At 44.0% G+C, this 15,233-nt stretch overlaps 1 protein-coding gene and 1 long non-coding RNA gene across 4 annotated transcripts in view; one reads left to right on the top strand and one right to left on the bottom strand.

The window, feature by feature from the left end:
* The window catches only part of LOC137571824 (uncharacterized), a 36,826-nt gene extending 32,296 nt beyond the window's left edge, over nucleotides 1–4,530 (top strand). Inside the window, exons 3-4 of the long non-coding RNA XR_011031444.1 lie at nucleotides 2,242–2,310; nucleotides 4,118–4,530. This is a non-coding gene — a long non-coding RNA (uncharacterized lncRNA). The remainder of the gene's footprint in view (nucleotides 1–2,241; nucleotides 2,311–4,117) is intronic.
* A 7,434-nt stretch (nucleotides 4,531–11,964) lies between these two features.
* SENP6 (SUMO specific peptidase 6) overlaps nucleotides 11,965–15,233 on the bottom strand; it is a 154,814-nt gene continuing 151,545 nt past the window's right edge. For all 3 annotated transcript variants that reach the window (XM_068281508.1, XM_068281509.1, XM_068281510.1), the window contains one exon: nucleotides 11,965–12,476. In XM_068281508.1, the coding sequence (XP_068137609.1) occupies nucleotides 12,273–12,476 (204 nt within the window). In that variant the 3' untranslated portion in view covers nucleotides 11,965–12,272. The remainder of the gene's footprint in view (nucleotides 12,477–15,233) is intronic.

The following is a 15,233-nucleotide window of genomic DNA, read 5'->3' as shown; positions in this document are numbered from 1 at the left end:
ACTCAAGTTGAGCTGAACAGTATAGCTGGTCAGATGGTGCCTGCAGGCCGTGGGCGTTGAAAAGTACAAACTGGCTCCGAGTATAGTGGAACACAAGGTGTATTGGTGGTGGCATCATGATACCTGGGTAATTCACCATCTCTAGTTTGCCTTATTGCAGATGCAAAGGACTTCACTGGAAAACTTACAGGATCAGGACCAACCACTTATTTTGCTGCGCAGCGGCATGGATATGTATACATATCCTGTATTGCTACTTCAAAAGGTATCGGGTCATTAAAGGATACGTTCAAGCTAATTAAAAACCCACTTACCTGGGGCTTCCTCCAGCCCCTGGGAGCAGTCCTGTGCCCTCGCCACAGCTTTGGTGGCTTCCGGTCTCCTCCGCTGCAGATGCAGACCTTGCCAGGTCGGCTTTCACTATGCGGCTCATGTGGTCGCGCTGATGTCATCAGGACTGTACTGCGAAGGCACAGAACTACTTTGCCTGCGCAGTACAGTCCTGATGACATCAGCGCAACCATGTGAGCCACATGGTGGAGCGCAGAAGAAGCCGACCTGGAAGCCGTCCTGGCAAGGTTGGCGACTGCAGTGGAGGAGACCGGGAGCCATCGGAGCTGTGGCTAGGGCACAGGGCAGCTGCCAGGGGCTGGAGGAAGCCCCAGGTAAGTGGGTTTTTATTTTTTAATTAGCTTGGACGTATCCTTTAAGAAAGTAGATCAGCATTCTGAGATAATGTTTTGTTGGCATACACTTAAAGAGACTCTGAAACAAATTTAGTTCAGCCTTAGTTCTTCTATCCTATAAGTTCCTATGCCTGTTCTAATCTGCTCTGGCTTACTGCAGTCTTTCCTAACTGCACTATCTCTGTAATAAATCAATGTATCTTTCCTCTGTCCTGTTTGTCGGGCTAAGGCTTGATTGTGTGGAATGTGCAGGGCTGCTTGTGATTGGTAGAAGCGATACACACTCTCTGCAGGCCCCCTGCACACTCTGAATGACTCACACACTATGCTTAGCTGAGCCTATTAGAAGCTGGTTAGTTTGTTTGTAAACACTGCCTAAAACTGTTAATTACAAGCCAGGATTGCAGCAGAGAGTGGCAGAAACAGCACAGAGGGGCACAGGAGAAAATAATGAATAGAATGGTATGCTTTTTATTGTAAGAATATTAGAGTACAGATTCTCTTTAACACTGAAAACTTTTTTTATCAAAATATTTTGTAAGTACTACTACTAAAGAAAGCACCGGAGGTTTCTTTTTTTTTTAAAGTTTCCTTTTATTTCAAAAATAATAAATATGTCATTTAGAGAATTGCCTATTACATAACTAATAACTGCAAAAAGATAACACTATTTCAGACTGTATTGTTTGAAAGTCTATGCACTGTAACAATCTGCATACAGTTTTAAAATACATATTTGCTCATCCAAAACAAGACAGGTGTGAATTAAAGATCACTCTTACTGGTGAGGGAAACCCACAGATAAAATACTTATTTTCAGGAAATTAATCAGAGAAAAGTATCCGATCCAAAATAGAGTGTTGCAGACTTACTGAAAGAGTAATTACACCTTATAAAGGTTTGCAATTTAACAGCAAATTAATGGCAAGGTAGAATAACAGCATACAGCATACAGAGGTGAAAGAAACAGAGACTGAAGCATTATGTAACAAAGTGAAATGGAGCACAATATACACCAATCAATGGGCATTCATATTGTTGTGCTCTTGGTCTTGCAACAGGATTCCACAGTCATCAAGTATAAACCAAATTTAAAAATGCATATTCATGAAAGTACTTCACATTTACCATACAAGCTCATAAACTGCACCATTCGCAGCATGACTTATTCCTGTGCTGGGGGAGTTCCAGGATTAGATGGAATGCAAGGCACCAAGATGTAAGTATCCCATATCTAGTGTTAAGGTGGATCCATTCACCTGAAGCAGGATTTGCATCAGGTTAGTCTGCAGCCAGAGGATTTACACTGCAGCAATTGTATCCTTTCAATGAGCTGGCAAGTGGACTTTTAAATTGAAATTCTCCAGCCATCACTGAAAATGGAGGCCAATTCTCTGTTCCTGAGCCTCAACAACTAGTAAGTAACCTAGTGTCAGCTCTTATTTTTCTGGTGGTTGTCATGACACATCATTCACATGATGAAATGCTTTCACATGAAGAACGTGTCATTATGATAGGACCTGTAGGCCTTTATGCAAGTCACTTTTTCTCCTAGGTGATATTTTCACACCCTATCAATATAAACCTTTTTAAGTCACCAGCAAGCAAGAAAATACTCAGAATGGTACGTTTTCAATTGCAGAATGCTGAAAAGTTATTTTAAACAGAAGGTGAAAAATGATCTACTAGAAGAAAACTTAAGAGAAAAGTGAATTAAATAAGGGCTGTAGCCTTTTTGCTATAATACTACATTAGTAACGTAATACAGACATCAACACATGCAACTAATAAGTCATTATGACCTCTCGTTCCATAAAAGGCCCAGGATTGTGTAGTCTGATGAATAAAACCACGAAAAACAAAACAGGATTGGCTTGCACATTTATCATCGAGTGTCTGGGGGCCCAATGTGGTGGATTGTACTTTGGCATGCAGAGCTGACTTCTATTTCAGAAGCCAGGGCTTCCAGTAAACAGGTAAGAGGTCTGCGCTTCAAAAATCTCATTCCAAGTAACAAATGATGATATGAAATGAATATTCTTACAACACTTTTTTTTTCTGGTGGCAGTGCTGATCCTGATCCGGCAGACTTCAAGATACTGGATAAATGTAATGAATAGCTAGCATAGCAAGTTGATTAACAGTACCAATAAAGTTTCACTGAAAGCAATTAAAGACATAAGTACAGATAGAGCATTAGACATTCTTTATTAATACCTTGAGAAAACTACGATAACGTTGCTGTTGACAGCTTTGGCATTAGCTCAACTTATTGTTTCCTATCAAGTTTATTACACACCTATATTTCAATGTTAAGTGGCTGTTTGTGAGATTCTTGTTTTCCCAGGGAAAAAAAGATGTGTGCGCTTTTGTTTTCAGCTTATAAAATATCAAATGTGATTACAGAAGCCTGGGGCCTGGAACCCTAAAACCCATGCCCTGAAACATACACTATTTACAGTACACCTTACAAACAGCTGAATGGAGAAGCACATCTTATATATATGAAGGCAGTAAATGTATTTAAAGAAAACCTGAATTGAGATTTAAAAAAAAATAAAAAAAAATTCTTACCCAAGAGGGAAGGCTTTGGACACCACTGAGCCTTTCTGATACTCTCTCTGTCCTCTCGTTCCAGCGTTGTCCCGTTCAAACTGTGTGCTTTTGGAATTCCTCAGAAGGCGTTGGAAGCACTTGCTTCCCTAAGAACTTCAGAAGATGGGCACATCCGGACGAAACAAGCAGGAGCCCAGACTTTTGCATATGCAGTACAGATCCACTAGTCTTTAGAAGCACTCCTTCCAAGGAGACCCAAAGGCTTCAGACATTCTAGTGGGATAAAGTCAATTGGGGGTCCCAGCAGCCATAGAACGAGGGCATGGAGAGAGGACCAGGAAGGTTCCACAGGATTCAGAGCCTCCCCTCTCAGGTGAGTATCTAATGCATTTTTTTAATCGATTCAGGTTTCCTTTAAATGTTTCTATATGTGTCTTGACATGAGGATCCTTTAACCACTGCCTAGTATATTTTAAGTTGGTAGTTGTATTAAAACTGGTTAATCTTTCTCTTCAGCACTAGGTTCCTATGTTGGATTCCCGTCAATTATTCTGTAGAGAGGATAGTCTGTTATTAAGTGGCAGTAGTTCGGAACCTCAGGCCTAGGTCATATCAGAACCTAGAGCACTGTTGTAAGAAGAGGCTCTCGCTAAGGGTGTGAGCACATGACTACATGTGCAGCACAAAGTAATCTTTCAGCAGCAATGTGCTCTGATATGATACAAACAAGGTTTGCAAACACTAAGTAATAGCAGGAGATTTTTAATAAAGATTCTATTTCACCTCGTGCCTGACTGGAGTATGCTTCAGGTAGTGCAATTTACTCCCAAAACCAGTTTAACTGAATAAGCAAATCCTACCACATTATTTTCTAGGCAGAAGAGAGAACTGGAACTTTACTTCCATATCCATGCCTTGACAAGACACCAATGGTTGGTAACAACAGAACTGCACTTCCACATGGAAACACACAGATTCTCTTCTAATGCTGGGACTCTACAAAATGCAGATAGACATCTCGTCCTTCCTTTGTCACCCCCGACGGACCCTGACTAGCAGCTAAATCCAGTATATCTGGACCAAAGAACAGGAATTCTATCCAGCACTTTACTTCTATATACAGTTTATATTTTCTTAGCGCGATTGCAGTTAGAATATGCCTTTTCAGGTTTGGATTTGGCTGGGCTTAAAGAGAAAAATACAAATGCTTGTTTAGTTTTAGTAGAACATTACACATCTAGATTATTTTTTACTCAGAACAATACAATAAACCAGTTGTCCTTTTTCAATGAAAATGGAAGAAAAAAAAACCAAAAACAAAAACAAACAACTTGAATTCACACATGAATTTCTGACTTCTGGGAAAGAGTAGAAGTACTAAATACTGTATGAATTAGGCTATTACAGAGTAGAAAGCGGATGAGTAAAAATTATGATTAAAAAAAATGAGACTGGGTTTTCTCAAGTCAACCTATCAGAATTCTTGTTTTAAAGTGAATGGGAACCGCATTTAAAAAAATTAGATACTTACCCAAGGAGAGGGAAGGCTCTGGGTCTTATAGGGCCTTCCCGCTCCTCTCCTGGTCCCCTCGTTCCAGTGCTGGCTCGCCCGGTAGCAGTATTTAACTAATTTAGTCAAATACTGCTTTACCCGGCCGAAGGAGGCTTCAAAAGTCTTCAGGGAGCCCGAGTGCTCCTGAAGAAAGGCGGCCCTGTACTGCACCTGCGCAAGCACGCTCTTTCCCGCTCATGCCTGTGCAGTATGGAGCCGCACGTCTTCGGGAGGACATGGCTCCCTTAGACTTCCAAATACCCTTTCGGTGGGGGATTGAAACGGGGGGAAGCCAGCACAGGATAGAAAGCACTGAGAGAGGAGACGGAAGGCTCTATATGACCCAGAGCCTTCCCTCTCCTTAGGTAAGTATTTGCTTCATTTCTTAAAGAATGCGGTTCCCATTCATTTTAACTACTTTTGGACCGCGCTAATTGAAATCTATGCCCTTTTGATGGCGTAGATTTCAATTAACCACCGTTGCACACATCTGCCGTTTGATCCTCCCGCCGATCTCGGCGCTTAATCCCCGCTCACTCGGTCTGCCTGTCTGTGACGGCAGAGCCCTGTGAGCAGGAGCTTATTTCATTGGCTCCTGATCCTGTCTTTCAATGCAAGCAACTCCCATTGGCTTACATTGAAAGACAGGGCCAGGAGACAATGAAAGCGTCTCCTGGCCGGCTCACAGGAACTCTGCCGTCAGAGAGACAGCAGAGTGGGTGGCCCAGGTTCCATACATGCGGCGGTGATGGTGTGTATGTGCGGTGATTCATTGGGATTCCGCCGTTTCTGTACCATCGGTCTCTGGTCCTTAACCACTTGCCGACCGCGCACTCATACCGCGCGTCGGCAAAGTGGCAGCTGCAGGACCAGCGACGCAGTATTGCGTCGCCAGCTGCAGGCTGATTAATCAGGAAGCAGCCGCTCGTGCGAGCGGCTGCTTCCTGTCAATTCACGGCGGGGGGCTCCGTGAATAGCCTGCGGGCCGCCGATGGCGGCTCGCAGGCTAAATGTAAACACAAGCGGAAATAATCAGCTTTGTTTACATTTGTACGGCGCTGCTGCGCAGCAGCGCCGTAAGGCAGATCGGCGATCCCCGGCCAATCAGCGGCCGGGGATCGCCGCCATGTGACAGGGGACGTCCCGTCACTGGCTGCACAGGACGGATAGCGTCCTGTGCAGCCCGGATCTCCAAGGGGGGGCCAGGTAGGAGAGGGAGGGGGAGGATTTCGCTGCAGAGGGGGGCTTTGAGGTGCCCCCCCCCCCCGCAACACCCGGCAGGCAGGAGCGATCAGACCCCCCCAGCACATCATCCCCCTAGTGGGGAAAAAAGGGGGGCGATCTGGTCGCTCTGCCTGCACGCTGATCTGTGCTGGGGGCTGCAGAGCCCACCCAGCACAGATCAGCTACAACAGCGCTGGTCCTTAAGGGGGGGTAAAGGGTGGGTCCTCAAGTGGTTAAAAGGGCAGAGGCCACTGGTACTTTAGTGGTGAAACTCTGTACGCACATTAGATGCAACTCGGCTGAGGTGACCAATGACAACCACCTAGAGTCCAGCATGTGTATTGTAGTCCTCGACCCTCTCAACCACTCGGCCAGCGGTCCGTCCCAGTGGATTGCTTCGGCCAAGAACTTTGTTCTCCTTACACACCCACCTCCCTCATGATGTCACTTCCATGTCCCTCCTTTAGCCCTTCACCCCTGCATAGCAACACTACACATCACTAGCCTACAGGTTAGTGATGCCTCTGTCAGCCTGGGCCCTGCAATGTCGCACGAGGGATCTCTGTGTGTGCCCTTATTTTTCCAATATATGTCGTATAAAAGTTGTCCATCTGTTGCTATGACAACATAACCGTATCTCACTATTTCACTGCTTAACAGTATGAGAACTTTTTTTCAATGTATTTGTCGTCCACCAATGCCTTTTTTAGTACTCAGTATAATTTTGGTACTGTGTTCAGATGTGGCATGAATCATCTGCAGGCATGTATACCATCTCTAAGCAGTACCAGTGAACAGAAATTACAGGCTTCATATACTAAAGAGTTTGTAGAAAGCTTTGTGAGCTATAATTAAGTCAATGTTTCTGGAGTTGTCTGTTCGAAGACTATAACTTCCTACAAACCGAGGCCTTTCTGTCCAGTAATCTCACAGAAGAATACAACTGACAGGCATTATCAAAATAGCAATTATCCTACAAAAAAAATGGCAGCAAATATCAACAGGCTGCAAAAACTAAGCATATGTTAATGTATCCCAGTTTCTGTGGCTGGCAGTTTTATTTTCAAAACATATACAATCCGAACAGTCATGAAAAATTTGACACAATCCAACGTGACACGGTTTTCCTGACAATCGAATCTGCCATTGTCCGCTGGCACTATACTTTATGCATTATTCACTTGGGTTCTTCAAGGCTGTAGTAGAGAAGATGAATGATTTATTTAGATTTGTCTTTGGGCAGTAAAAGTTTGCTGAAAGGTTACAAAAATTGGTCTTTGTGTGACTGGAACCATTTGTACTCATCTACAGAGACAACATACAATTAGTGTGGACTCACTGAGGATGTATGCACACAACTGCAATCACATAACCCTGATAAATTAATTACTTATTTCATAGCCTTCATCATGGTCTGAAATTTCACAGGTGAAGGTTGCAGGCTTGAGCTATCCGAGTAATACATCCAGGCCAGGTTAGCATGATAACTTATGCTCCTCCATAGTCTGCAGTCCAGGAGAACTTTAGAGAGCTACAAAATCAGTCACAAAAATAAGAACCTTTTACGTTAGCAATGGCAGCTTCTATAGTTCTCTCTTGACAAGTAGTGCATAAAGTAATATGTTATTATCTTGCTGGTGCTTTACAGCATAAGAATACATACAGTACACATCCTTACTTCAGTGGCATTTTTGCTGGCAAAAATAGAATACTCACTTTACATGAACAGATCCCACACTTCTTGTTGATCTTTAGAAGTCTGCTTCCTACATTCTTAAGCTGAATAGTAATTAGAAGATGGATCAGGGTGCGAGTGTTCCCTGACTCATCTTCTACCGTGGGCACACGCAACGGGCATCCACGATAGTTCAAAGGAGGAGTCTGGGATCCTAAAAACCTGATCCACCATGACAGTCTTGATCATTGTGTGTCGTGAAAAGAATTGTGCCAACGCACCCACGTAGTGAAATCACGGAACTGATCACTCATTGTAGAAAAAGGTGAGAATCGCTGAAAAAAACCCCCAAAAGAAAACAAAAACAAAACAAAAACACAAAAATCGCATCAGGGGTAGAAACCATTAATCTTAAAACCACTAGTAAGCACAAGAGTATGCAATACTTTCTCTATTTTACACAAATACAAATTTGTGAAAATTGCATTTGCTGCATAGACAATGACAGTCAATGGAGACTCGCACTTTTTGAAAATAGCGAAATTGCTTTTGCATTTTTGCATGCGCAAAAAAACCCCTTGCATCTCACAGCTTAAATCTGCACACAATGCAACATTGCTGCACCCTACTGGACCAAAAGCCTCAAAATCTTTGCTTTGCTTTGGGCATACTTTCCTGCTGAGCAGCATTTTCACACTCCGACAGATATGCATAAAGGATATCTACCATGCTTTGTACTATGTGTGTATGTTTTGCTGCCTTTTAGCTATGTATTGTGTACATGGTGAAAGGTCTAATTGTATTTGTACAGCTAAGCAGTAGCAATTACTTTCTGTAAATTCTCATTGACTTTAATTAGGTACTCTGAAAGAACGAGCATGAAAAATGCAAACGCAAAGTATCCAAGTTATAAAAGTAAAAAGTTTGAGGTTTTCGCAATGATAAGGGTAGACTTTGGCTAACAGTTATAAGGTACACACTTTGTTGTATATACTTCCTTTGGAAGCCATAGGCCAACTGGTGGTCAGAAGATGAAGGATGTATTTTTCTCCTGGAATGAAGGAAGCAGGGTGCTAGGCTCAAACAAGCAGATACATGGGGGGTTGGGTAAAGGATAAGTACAATGATCACTTACACAGGTATAAGGCCACTTTTCCACAGACGGCTGAACTGCTCATTTGTCGGGTAGCTGCTGGCAACAAGCACCATTTGGCTGCAATAATATGCAGCCGCATGGCAGCATGTGATAACGCCGCACGTGTCCCGTTTGACATGCAGTAGCGTTACTCAGAGGTAAAAAGTCTCAAGTTAATGCGTGAATTCACAGTCTTTAGCTGCCCATGGAAAAGAGACCTAAGTGTTGTAAAGAGCACTTATCCTTTAAAGGAAACCTGTAACTTTTATGCAAGGTCCCTCTTAATATCCAACAAGAGCTTCTTCTCTGACCTCGCGGCCACCCTCCACTCGTGTGTCCGCACTGCATAAACATGGGAGTATGGTCACTCCTGAGCAATAGCAGGAAGCCACTCATTCACAAGCAGCTTAGTGCTACTGTGCAGGCACATGCATATTACAGCCGTGCTCATAAAATGAGGAGAGTGGCCACAAAACAAGATGCAGTGGTGTGGTCGATAAGTAGACGGAAGCAACTGGATGGTGCAGAGGCTTCACTTGTCCCCAAGTATATAATTTCATCATTTAATATGGGCTCTTCCCCATGTTTCACCATCCTAGACAGCAGTAATAGCACAACTATGGGCTGCAAGGGTGATGTCATATGTTTTATGGGCTTTTGTGGCATAGGAACATCTATCCACTGAACTTCCTATAACTCTTTAGATAGAAGTACCTCATGCCTGTATTTAAATACAACCTCAGCCACTGTTGTAGTCCAAGTGTGAGTAAGGTGGATATCCTCTGAGACTGCATTTTATTTCCCTTACTGCTCCATTCTGTGTAATGCCTCTAACACATGTGAGGACTGTTGTCATGGAAGTCCTGTACACACGTATTGCTAACCTCTAGTCACTAGTGATGCATTATGTTGCTATGGAGGGAAGGCGGGGCAACAACATAGTGCATAACAGATTGGCACAGAGAGGGCGATGTGAGGAGAACAATGCTCATGGCTCAGATGATCTGCCAGTTTGATTACTTGCTTACTCATGAAGACGGGTCGGGGGCACCGTACACATGCTAGCTAGATTCTTGCCAGAGGTGACCACCTTGGCCAAGAATCATCTGGCATATGCACAAGACTTTTCTCTTAGACTTCCATTTCATATTTTCCATTATGGTTGATCTCTGTAGTAAATGGAGGTGGTGGTCTACAAACACAGATCCACCATACTGTAGCACACAACAAACAGACTAACCAACTGCATTTAAAAGGAGTTACAAGGTGTTGCAAGCAATTTTTGTGTGTGATCTTTATCCAGTAGAATTCAGCTTACCACTCCACTCAATGGTACCTACAAAAGAGCATTACCTTCTCACCACGATCATTTCCACAAAACCGGTAAATGAACCTGCCTCAGCCATCAGCATGAAATGGTTACACTGAATGCATATGAAAGCAACTGGTTACAAGTGACATCACAGCATCCATACTCTGTTCAGGCACAGAATACAATAAAAATTGAATGAATAAGAAAGTGTGCCAACCATGGCATATAAAACAGCAGCTAAAAATGCTGGATCCCTTATTGCATGCCTTGCACTTTATCAATAGGTAAATTAAAATCTTAAGAGCTTGTAAGCACTTAAGAGTTCAGCAGGCTTTTCACTCAGTGACTGGCAGAACTTAACCCAGGCCTCTAAGCACCCATGGCAAGAAATGTCTACTAACAAAGCAGCCCATGTAATGGTTCATTCAAATTTCAAGGTCATTGAAAAACTTCCCTTTGATGTCAAAACATGTACATCATTTGTAATAATCCTTGTCACATGATTAACCTCCTGAGCGTTATGCCGCTCAGGAGGTTTTGTAGGCTTAGGAGTTCCTCAGGTGAAAACTATTAAATATGATCAGAACATATTAGCTACCACTAGGCTAGCTGGTATAGGTAGCCGGCACCCCCTGATCCCTTCCAAACCTGCCGATCCAGCCACTTATACATTACCCAGCCTGGCTCCAGCGATCGGCACAGCCTCCCCACACAGCTTCGCTCTTCTCTATAGGGAAGATCGTACACAACGTCATGCGCAGTCCCGATAGAGAAGACCAGAGCTGTGTGGGGAGGCTGCGCTGATCGCTGGAGCCTGGTTGGGTAATGTATAAGTGGCTGGATCGGGGGTGCCGGCTTCCTATACTAGCTAGCCTAGTGCAAGCTAATATGTTCTGATCATATTTACTCTAATAGTTTTCAGTTGGGGGACTCCTGAGCCTATTAAAACCCCTAAAGCGGCATGCTCGACAGTGTCGGGCATACCGCTCAGGAGGTTAAGCCAACATCCACAGTGCGCGTTAAGATGTGCTTGCGGGTGGACAGCTTTCATTAGCATATTGGACTGGCCAACATCTTCATACATTGACTCCAGTGCAACCCGTGTATACAGTGAAGGGGCAATGCAGCCTCTGATATGCTGCCTGTCAAGATCAGCACCACATATACATGTACAGCTCCATACACAATATATAGTAAGACCATCGTAAATCCCTCATTGAATTACTATATACAGTAGTGGTGGATACTAAATAGATTTCATTGTTACTTGAGAGGAGAAAGGGCTCAGGGAAACCAGCAACAAGAAGAACAACAAAAAAAAAGATCCATGTACCTTATAGCACTGGCTTAGAATCCCCCGTACATGGACACCATGCTGCACCTTATCATGTATGCATAAAAGAGAATTGCCAGAGGTGGTTGCACTGATTAATGACAGCTGTCTCCAAGCAAGCACAGTGTGTGGCACTGCAGTTATCAGGATGATCATACAGCAAGGATCATGAGAAACAATGAAAAGGATCGTTACTCAAAGGTAGATCTTTCTGTGGCACTGAAACTCATGGCACCCTGTGTAATGGTTAGTATATCTAACATTTTCCTGTTATTGGTCCCTTTTAACAATGCTGTTATTTTGAACTTGTTACATAAACAAACAAAAAAAATCATACAACTGAAATTTGAAAGTTTCATTTTAAAACTTTTACAGTGAAATCTTTTACCATTAATATATAATAAAATTGGATGGATGCTGTATGAAGAGTTGTTCTTATGAGACAGGGCTCTATACAGGATGGGCACCGCACAGAAAATTACACGTTGAAATGTAAGCCTATAAATATTTATTTTGAAGTGTACTTTGTTTTAGTCACTGTTAAGAATACATAAACACAACAAGAATGAGAGAGAAAATCAATTTATAAATACTGAAAAGAAAATGGCCTCATTATGTACAGATGTTTTAATGTTCATACATATTTGTTTGGGGACCTGTATTTCAGGCGTTGTTTGCTCAGCACTCCAGTTCATGAAGAAAGGGACTTTTCACTCCACCATTACAAACCTCAAATAGTACATCTAAGGAGTCTCCACTGTCTTAGTGATGGCAGAGATGGACACCAGTGATATCATTCTCATAGAGCTTCAAAGTCACTGATGATCTGCTCTGTTCCTTCTGGCGTAGTTGTGCTGAGGTCCCTCTGTCCTTTCTTGTCTTTGCTTTGAAGCTCCTGCAGAGCAAGAATAAGATTTCGAATTTCTTCACGCTTGGTCTTCATTCGTTGTTGAGGAAACCAGTCAGTAAGATTCATTGGCAAATCAAAACTTTGAATGGGATTCTAGAACAGTGTGAAGCAGAAGAGAAATGTAAGGATAGAATCATGTCCCCCATTCATCCACGTTGTCTCAGTCAGAAAGGCAAAAATAAACGTACAAAAGCATTCTACGAAGCATATACCGTATATTCTGGAATATAAGTGTACCTCATGTATAAGTGGACTCCAATATTTGACCCTCTTGAGCTGGAATTTGTTATTGACTCGAGTACAAGTCTACCCAGCAATGTTAGTGGCTGCACTAGGGGACCAGGAGGAATTAATAGCTGCACTTGGGGACCAGAAGCCAGTAACTCATTTAAGTCCCCAAATGCAGCCATTATCCTTTCCTTGTTAATTCTTGTGACCAGGACTTTAAAACCTGTGTGCTCTTGGCATTTCATTTATCAAGAAAGTGTCACCACTGGATAAATTGGTGCAAATGAGAATGGTGCTAATAGCACACAGTACTACAGCTATTGGTTGGTAAAAATGACAGTGTCTCACATGCAACGGATGCCTCTAAAACCTTCTCAAATTTATTATTTATTTCATTTATAAAGCACTAACATATTACGCAGCGCTGGACATTAGTTTAGGTTACAGACAATATTTATGGGTGACATACAGCAATATGACAATACAGGAATACAAGAAAAACCAGATCATGCAGCACAGGAGTACAACGTAATGCTTAGTCATGGGATGGGAGCATGGAGATTAGGCAAGTTTGGTTCACTCAAATGCATAGCATGGGTGCACAGTAATGGAGGTGCATAATCAGCTAGGACACAAAAGGAGGCGGACCCTGCCCAAAGGCTTACAATCTAGAGGGAGAGGTAGAGACACGAAAGGTAGGGGTCCAGAGTTCAGCTGTGGGTTTGGAGCACTTGTGAGGGGTGGTAGGCCAGAGTGAAAAGGTAAGTTTTGAGGGCCTTCTTGAAGATGTTGAAGGAGGGGGCTGCTCTAATGGGTGGAGGTAGGGAGTTCCATAGTGTTGGAGCAGCTCTTGAGAAGTCCTGGAGGTGTGCATGGAACTGGGTGATGCAAGGGGCGGTCAGGCGAAGTTGATTGGAGGAGCGGAGTGAGCGGCTAGGTGTGTACCTCTGAGTAAGATCGGATATGTAGGTTGGACAGGTTTTGTGGACGGATTTGTAGGTCAGACACAGTATCTTGAATCGGAGTCTGGACTGGATAGGAAGCCAGTGGAGGGATTCATGGAGGGGAGCTGCCCTGGTGGAGCGATGGGAGGAGTGGATAATTCTGGCTGCCGCATTAATGATGGACTGAAGCGGGGCAATTCGGGTCATAGGGAGACCAGACAGAAGGGCATTGCAGTAGTCAAGTCGGGAAATTATGAGGGCATGAGATGAGGAGTTTGGTGGTGGCAGAGGTCAGGAAAGGGTGGATCTTGCAGATGTTATGAAGGTGGAAGTTGCAGGACTTTGTGAGGTTTTGATGTGGGGAGTGAAGGAAAGTGCGGAATCCAGGGTGACACCCAGACAGCGGGCTTGAGCGGTAGGGCGAATGGTAGTGTGGTTAACAGTGACATGCACATCTGGGAGGTTCAGGGATTGCAGGGGTGGGAAGATCATAAATTCCGTTTTGTCTAGATTTAGTTTCAGGAACCTAGCGGACATCCAGGAGGAGATGGCTGATAGGCAGGAGACCTTGTCCATGGTAGAGGGGGATATATCAGGGGTGTGGAGGTAGATCTGGGTGTCATCTGCATACAGATGATACTTAAAACCCATGGAGGAGATAACCTTGCCAATGGTAGATGTGTAAAGGGAGAACAGTAAGGGGCCAAAGACCGAGCCTTGGGGGAAACCCACCGAGAGAGTGGCTGGGGGTGGATGAGGACTGATTGAAGGAAGTTGTGAAGGAGCGGATGGAGAGGTAGGATGAAAGCCAGGTCAGGGCGAGGTCGTGAATGCCCATGGACTGGAGAAGTAGGGGATGATCTACTGTGTCAAAAGCTGCTGAAAGGTCAAGGAGGAGGAGAATATAGTATTTACCTTCAGCTTTAGCTAAGGCAAGGTCGTTGACCACTTTGGTGAGAGCAGTTTCGGTTGAGTGGGCAGGCCGAAATCCAGATTGCAGTGGGTCTAGCAGTGAGTTGGCATTGAGGTACTGGGTCAGGCGTTTGTGAACCAGACGCTCAAGGAGTTTTGAGGCAAAGGGGAGGAGGCAGATAGGGCGGTAGTTGGAGGGTAGCGAGGGGTCGAGGGAGGGTTTCTTGAGCAGGGGTAGTACAGTGGCCTGTTTGAAGTCAGAGGGGAAGGCACCTGTGGATAGGGAGAGGTTAAACAGGGTAGTGAGGACTGGGGCCAAAACTGTGAAGTGAGGCTGGAGTAAATCAGAAGGGATGGGGTCAAGGGGGGAGGTAGTGGTATGGGAAGTCTGCAGTAAGTGGTTGACGTCCTCAGTGGTAGTAGGAGTGAAGGAGGTGAGGGGAGGATAGGGTGGAGGAGAAGCTGGATGGGAAGGGGTGGGAGGTTAAGATTGAAGATTTGATATTTCCTGACGGATGGAGATAATTTTGTTGGTGAAGTGGGTGGCTAAATCTGTGGCAGAGAGGGAGGAAACGGAGGGTGGGTGAGTATAAGCAGGGAGTTGAAAGTGGCAAAAAGATGCCGGGGGTTGGAAGCTTGTGCTCCGATGAGCTTCGTAAAGTATTCCTGCTTCGCATCAGCAAGGGAAGTGTGGAACTGCAGCAGGTTAGTGTTGTACTGTAGGAAATCCTGGTTAAGTAGAGTTTTCCTCCATTTCCGTTCAGTG

This window comes from Hyperolius riggenbachi, chromosome 4 (assembly GCF_040937935.1).
Source record: "Hyperolius riggenbachi isolate aHypRig1 chromosome 4, aHypRig1.pri, whole genome shotgun sequence".
Lineage (NCBI taxonomy): Eukaryota > Metazoa > Chordata > Amphibia > Anura > Hyperoliidae > Hyperolius > Hyperolius riggenbachi.
The sequence above is the reverse complement of the archived record's forward strand: the minus strand, read 5'-3'. Positions and strand labels throughout refer to the sequence as shown.